The following is a 7,704-nucleotide window of genomic DNA, read 5'->3' as shown; positions in this document are numbered from 1 at the left end:
ATCCCTAGTAGAAGAAAGCCTCCATTGTCAATTTACAAGTTATTTGAAGGCAGTCATGTCAATGACATTGTCATGACATCTGCAATGAAGAAGCCAGCCTTTCAAGGTGGCCTGATTGCTAAATTGAAAGAAACCTGTAAGGAATTGGAGACTGGGATTAGGATGGCTAAGGCTAGGAAAGAGGCTTTAGAGGTTCTAATTAGTAGCCTGGAGCAGGGAGATATGGATAATGTTGGTGATGCCAAGGAAACAGATGCCCATACCTTAAGTGAGAGGTCTGATTCTCAAGACAGATCTAGTGGCAGTTCTGGATCTGAAGGTGAAGAAGATGCTAGCTCCTCAGACTGAGTTGTGGTGATGATGGTCCCCCTGTTATAATGATGTGTGTTCTGGATGCTTGGATGCTTTGATGCTTTGATGCTTGCTGTTTCATGTTTGTAGTTTTTTTGGCAGTCTTGTTTGATGCCATGATGTAATTTTTGGGCTCTTTGTGAGTTCTCTGGATTTCTGTTTATCTCAGCTCATGTAGCTATGTATAATTATGGTTCTGTACCACCTGACATTTTGTTTTAACATATTATATGTTATAACATCCTTTGTGACATTCTCTGCTGGACTGATTGACATTTATTTTGTCTAATTGGTCACTATGGTCTATTTTGACTAAAAAGGGGGAGAAGTTAATATGTGGAGAGTTGCAGTTAATATGTGCTGAAGTAGCTAGCTAGGCTAAATAGATGACAGCTATGTTGAACAAAATAATGTTCTGTGTTGTACAAGTGATGTTGAAGGAGATGTCAGATGGGGAGATTCTGAATGTTACAAGTGTTGTTGAAAGAGATGTCTGTGTTGAACAAACTTAGGGGGAGAAGAAACACATATGTGCTTAAAATGTGTTTAATGTGTGCTTATTACTAGTTGCTATTATAGCTAGTAATTGCGTGTTTATTGCTTCTGCTGCTGCTTAACTGCTGATATGCTTTTATTATAGTGAACAAATGGACTGATATATGTTTTAGCCAAAATTTGCCAAAGGGGGAGTTTGTTGGTTCTTGTGTTGGCAGAAATTTTGGTAAAACCTAGAGTGTTCACAAGTTGTCACATGTGTTGTCTTGACATAAGATAACATGTACCTGCTGGATGTTTAAAATGTAATTATGCAGGATTTTACTGAGATGTCAGACCCGATGTCACGACATCTGTATACAGAATATTCAGTCTGAATGTTATGTATTATATGATTGCGTTTTTAATGAAAATCTATGTTTGATTGATGAGATGATTGAACACGCTATCAATCAGTAATTACAACGAGATTAACTTATTTTCTAAAGAGATCTAATCAACTGTCATGTGAAGATATGAATGGAAAATAGTTTTAGGGTTTTATGATGTCCAAGCCCAACCAAATGCTTCTATAAAAAGACTGTAACTTGAAGCTGTTTACTGAGAGTCTTTGAACTGATTCTATTTAGTGGATTTCCTTCCTGGCTTGGTAGCCCCCAGACGTAGGTGAGTTTGCACCGAACTGGGTTAATAATTGCTTGTGTCTCTTGCATTACTGCTCTTTATCTTTTATCCTGTTTGTATTGTTCAGATATTAGTGTCGTGACATTACCTTCGACATCTCATATCTGATACCAGAATTTCAAAATTAAAGTTTTCAAAAGCTTTATCGTTTCCACTATTTTAACGTTTTTATCTTATCAAAAATAAAAAGCGACATTAAGCAAAAAAATAGAAATAATTGGTAAAGCAATGTTCAACTGAACAATTTTATTTGATGAGAAGAATAACTCATACATGGGGTTCATGAAGATGTAAACCCCTCTAAGAGGAGATTACAAAGAAAGAAAGCAAGTAAATGGAAACAAAAATTTAACTGATTTTCCAATGAAATGCAACTTTGCTACTTTCCCCTATGTCCTCTAGTCCTCATTACTTTGCTTTTGGAGATAGTAATTGGACTGTTTTCTTCCATCTGAGCTTTGTTGCAGTGTTGACTTGTGTCGCTGCAGTATTATGCCTTTGGATATTCCCTAACTTTTGCGCGAACTGCTCCTTAAGAGTTTCAGTTCACCGGGAGATTTTACCCTTTTTTGGTTAAGCCTCCCTTTCGGGTTTTTGACTTACCGGGCTTAATTTTTTGTTTATCCCTAATTTTTGCCTGAGCCGCCCTTTCGGGTTTTCAACTCACCGGGATGCTCATTTTTTGCCAAAGTCGCCCTTTCGGGTTTTCAACTTAGCGAGCTTTTATTATCCATCTCTTTTTCTTAGGCATAATACTTTCTGACTGGATCAGAATTGACGGGGTGTGTCAACTCTTCTCCGTCCATGTTCGTGAGAACTAAAGCTCCACCAGAGAAAGCTTTCTTCACCACAAACGGGCTTTCATAGTTTGGAATCCACTTGCCACATGAATTCTTCTGGAGGGAGATTATCTTTTTCAAAACTAGTTCACCTACATTAAACTCTCGAGGTCGGACCTTCTTGTCAAATGCCCGCTTGAGTCTCCTCTGATATAACTGACCATGACACAATGTTGTCATCCTCTTTTCTTCGATTAGATTGAGCTGGTCAAACCTGGTTTGAATCCATTCTACTTCTTCTAATTCTGTCTCCATCAAGACTCTCAACGAGGGGATCTCAACTTCTATCGGTAGCACAACCTCCATGCCATAGACTAGTGAGAAAGGGGTTGCCCCTGTTGAAATGCGAACAACTGTTCGATATCTGTGCAAAGCAAAGAGTAGCATCTCGTGCCAATCTTTATAACTTTTCACCATCTTCTGAATGATCTTCTTGATATACTTGTTAGCTGCCTCTACAACTCCGTTCTTCTTTGGCCTATAAGGTGACAAGTTATGATGTTCAATCTTTAAATTCTCGCACAACTCCTTCATCATCTTATTATTCAGATTCGATCCATTATCAATGATAATCTTGCTAGGAGTTCCGTAGCGACAAATTACCTCTTTCTTGATAAACAAAGTGACGACTTGCTTTATCACATTGGCATAAGAAGCTGCTTCTACCCACTTAGTGAAGTAGTCAATGGCAACCAGAATGAATCGATGTCCATTTGCAGCTTTAGGCTCAATCATACCAATCATGTCTATGCCCCACATTGAGAATGGCCATGGAGCAGATAAAACATTCAGAGGAGTAGGTGGCACGTGTACCTTATCAGCACAAATTTGACACTTCTGACATTTATTGGCATAGTGGTAACAATCGCTTTCCATTGTCAACCAATAGTAACCAGCTCTAAGGATTTTCTTCGCCATTGCATGTCCGTTTGCATGAATGCCGAAAGAACCTTCGTGGATTTCTTTGATGAGTAGGTCGGCTTCGTGTCTATCCACGCATCTGAGCAGAACTAAATCAAAGTTTCTTTTGTATAGAACACCACCACTTAGGAAGAAATTGGATGATAACTTCCTCAAGGTCTTCTTGTCTGTGATGGATACATCATTTGGATACTCGTGCTTCTCAAGATATCGTTTGATGTCATAAAACCAAGGTTTTCCATTTGTTTCTGCTTCAACTGCCAAGCAATGTGCTGGCTCATCTAGACGTTGAATTGTAATAGAAGGTGATTCGTTAGCCCACTTGACCTTGAACATAGATGACAGAGTAGCTAAGGCATCGGCTAGCTGATTCTCCTCCCTAGGAATATGATGGAAATTAATCTCATCAAAGTAGGGGATTGGCTTCATGACATGCTCTTGGTATGGGATCAAATTGGGATGGCGGGTCTTCCAATCTCCTTTGATTTGATAGATGACAAGTGCTGAGTCTCCATACACCTCAAGAATCTTGACTCTTAGGTCAATAGTTGCTTCAATTCCCAAGATACATGTTTCATACTCCACCATGTTATTGGTGCATTTGAAACATAACCTTGTTGTGAAGGGAAGATGAAAGTCCATTGGATAAGTTATAACAACCCCAATTCTGTTACCCAATGCATTTGAGGCACCATCGAACACGAGCGTCCACCGCGATCCTGGTTCGGGTCCTTCTTCCGGGCTTGGAATCTCATAGTTTCTTATGTACATGACGTCTTCATCTGGGAAGTCGAGTCTCATCGATTGATAGTCCTCCACTGGTTGGTGCGCAAGGTACTCTGATAACACACTACCCTTAATGGCCTTCTGAGTTACATACTAAATGTCATATTCTGATAATACCATTTTCCAGTGAGCGATTCTGCCAGTTAATCCAGGTTTCTCGAATATGTACTTGATGGGATCCATATTGGATATTAACATTGTTGTATGGCAGATCATGTACTATCTTAGGCGACGAGCAGCCCATGCTAATGCACAACAAGTCTTTTCTAGCATGGAGTACCTGATTTCACATTTTGTAAACTTCTTGCTCAGGTAGTAGATAGCATGCTCTTTTCTACCCGTCTCATCATGTTGCCCTAGTACACATCCCATGGATTCATCGAGTACTGTCAAATACATAATGAGAGGCCTTCCTGGAACTGGTGGCACTAAGATTAGTGGTTCTTGCAGATACTGTTTGATTTTATCGAATGCACTTTGGAAATCATCATTCCACCTCACAGCTTGATATTTTCTTAACAACTTGAATATTGGCTCGCAAGTGGCTGTCCGATGCGATATGAATTTGGAAATATAGTTCAATCTGCCCAAGAAACCATAGACTTGCTTCTCTGTCCGAGGTGCTGGCATCTCTTGAATAGCTTTGACTTTGTCAGGATCAACTTCTATGCCTCTCTGGCTCACAATGAACCCTAGAAGTTTTCCAGATCTGACGCCAAAAGTGCATTTAGCAGGGTTTAAGCGCAATCTGTATTTCCTCAATCTTGCAAACAACTTCTTCAGATGAATAACATGCTCATCTTCTGTCTGAGACTTGGCAATCATGTCATCCACGTAGACTTCAATCTCCTTATGTATCATATCATGGAAAAGAGTCACCATGGCCCTTTGATAGGTTGCCCCAGCATTTTTCAGGACGAAAGGCATTACCTTATAACAGAAAGTGCCCCATGGTGTAATGAAAGTTGTTTTCTCCATATCTTCGGGAGACATTTTAATCTGATTATATCTTGAGAATCCGTCCATGAAGGAGAATACAGAGAACTGAGTCGTGTTATCTACCAATACATCAATGTGAGGTAAAGGAAAATCATCTTTGGGACTAGCTCTATTCAGGTCTCTGTAGTCTACACACATTTGAACTTTTCGATCTTTCTTCGAAATTAACACAATATTAGCAATCCACTGCGGGTAAGTTGCAACAGCTAGAAAACCTACATCAAACTGCTTCTTGACCTCTTCTCTGATCTTGACAACCATGTCTGGTCGAGTTCTTCTCAACTTCTGCTTGATGGGTGGGCATTTCGGCTTCAACGGCAGCTTGTGCACAACTATGTCAGTGTCGAGTCCTGGCATATCCTGATATGACCAAGCAAACACATCCACATATTCATGTAGTAGCTTGACTATTTCCTCCTTCACATTTTTTTTCAAAGCAGTTCCGACCTTGACTTCCTTTCTATCCTCCTCATTCCCCAAATTGATCACATCCACTGGTTCCTGATGAGGCTGAATCATCTTTTCCTCTTGTTTCAAAAGTCTGGTCAACTCTTCTGGGAGTTCGCAGTTTTCCTTACCATCCTCTTTAGCTTGGTTAATCGGGAGGTCGAAGTCATAGGGAATTATAGCATTGTCGTGTTCAATGGATCCAGTTATTAGTGATCTGCATGGAAATGATTTTTCTTTTTAGCGGAAGATTTTGAAAAATGAAAGTGATGTGAAATCAAAATTTCCATTTTTTAATTTTGTTGTTTATTTGTTTGTAAAAAAATTAAAAAGATGAAAGACAGGGATCTCAAAAAATGTGCTTTATATTGATGATAAGTCTTAAATATTAACACAAAATGGGCCCTACAAAGCTATCCATATGCCTTGGGCATGGCATTGAATGTTTTTTAGAAAACAATAAATTACTTTGAACAAGAAACTATATCCGGAACATCTGTTGCCTTCCAGTTAGTGAGAGCGGCATCCGGAGGTCCACAAAACACCATCTTGGACAAATCTGGATCTTCATCTTCAAGAGCATTCACTTGATCATCACTTCGGAAACCAGCTTTAGAGAATATTTCTTGGATGCTAGGAACCTTCCCCTGATGTATCGTTTGATCTTTGAAAAGTTCAATAGACGGCTGATATCCTAATCCACACTTGTCTTTCTTCTCTGGTAATTCAATCATTGTGCCCCAACTTCCAGGGCAACCAACTTTAATTGCAGCTTTCACACTCTTCCAAGAGGACATGACCACCTTGGGTTCTTCAACAAGTTTCAGCTTAGTCTGGACCATATTGACCACTTCAAGGGCTTGGAGAGGAGTTTCAACAATGTCTTCACCTACTTCAATGTATCTGAAAGAAGTCAAATGGCTGACGAAAATATCTTCCTCTCCGGATACTCCTACCAGCTTACCAGAAGTAACAAACTTCAGCTTCTGGTGAAGTGTCGAGGTGACAGCTCCAGCAGCATGGATCCAAGGTCTACCTAACAGACAACTATAGGCAGGCCTAATATCCATTACCTGGAAGGGAATATAGAAAGTTTGAGGGCCAATCAGGATTGGGAGGTCAATCTCCCCAATAACTGTTTGCTTAGACCCACCAAAAGCTTTCACCATCAAAGCACTGGGTCTCATCTGCACCCCTTCAATATTCAATTGTGCCAGGGTAGTCTTAGGTAACACGTTCAAGGATGAACTTGTATCTACCAGTACTCGAGCCAAAGTAACATCTGTACACTGAATGGAGATATGAAGCGCCATATTATGTTCTCGCCCATTAGGGGGTAAATCATCATCAGCTAACATCAAACAACTACTAGCATTGAGATTAGCAACCACATTATCAAACTGAATAACACTGATGTCTTCTGCCACATAAGCTTCGTTCAAGAACTTTAATAGAGCAGTCCTATGAGCCTCAGAACTCATAAGTAGAGAAAGAATGGAGATTTTTGAAGGAGTCTGGTTGAGCTGATCTACGGCATTGTAATCCCTCTTCTTGATGATCTTCAAGAATTCTCTATCCTCTTCAGCAGTCACTGCTTTCTTAGATGAGCCTTCTTCTGCTTCTGGGAGATTCACCTCCTTCCCCTTTGTTGGTTCAACTGTTGGTGCACTTTCTTTGCTTGGGATCACTTCAGGAGCGAAAACCCTTCCACTTCGAGTCACACCACTAGCTCCAGCAATGTTAGTCACATCTGGTTCTTTCAAGATTACTGGTTTGTTACCCACATAAACTACAAGCTTATAGTTCCAAGTCACTGCTTTGGTAATGTCAAATGAGAATGGAACGGGAACATAGATAACCATGGGCTTAATCTTCTTCACTGGCTCTAGGTCAACATTTCTCTGATAAGGGACCACAAAAGTCTTGGGAAGCCTCTCTTGATCAAACACAGACACAATCACAACAATATCTTCGTCAATCTTTGCTCTGGTGAACTGAATAACCCGCTGATCCATCAAACGATGAAGACAAATTTTGAACTCACCACATTGATCAGGGTTGGATGAACACACCATACAATTATCATGTACTCCATTCATTAATTATGCTTTCATCAATCTAGTATGGACCACTGTTAAAAGAGTATTCAACTTGAACACATCCTTTATCAATCCATCATCAG

At 40.0% G+C, this 7,704-nt stretch overlaps 1 protein-coding gene across 1 annotated transcript; it reads right to left on the bottom strand.

The window, feature by feature from the left end:
* Positions 1 to 5,986: 5,986 nt before the first annotated feature.
* Positions 5,987 to 7,537, bottom strand: LOC127096407 (uncharacterized). The gene is made up of 3 exons (XM_051034979.1): positions 7,055 to 7,537; positions 6,596 to 6,967; positions 5,987 to 6,508 (listed from the first exon to the last, which is right to left on the bottom strand). The coding sequence occupies exons 1-3, from the start codon at positions 7,535 to 7,537 to the stop codon at positions 5,987 to 5,989; spliced, it is 1,377 nt and encodes a 458-aa protein (XP_050890936.1).
* Between the last annotated feature and the right edge of the window lie 167 nt (positions 7,538 to 7,704).

The sequence above is a fragment of the Lathyrus oleraceus genome, chromosome 6 (assembly GCF_024323335.1).
Source record: "Lathyrus oleraceus cultivar Zhongwan6 chromosome 6, CAAS_Psat_ZW6_1.0, whole genome shotgun sequence".
In the NCBI taxonomy this organism is placed as follows: domain Eukaryota; kingdom Viridiplantae; phylum Streptophyta; class Magnoliopsida; order Fabales; family Fabaceae; genus Lathyrus; species Lathyrus oleraceus.
The sequence above is the reverse complement of the archived record's forward strand: the minus strand, read 5'-3'. Positions and strand labels throughout refer to the sequence as shown.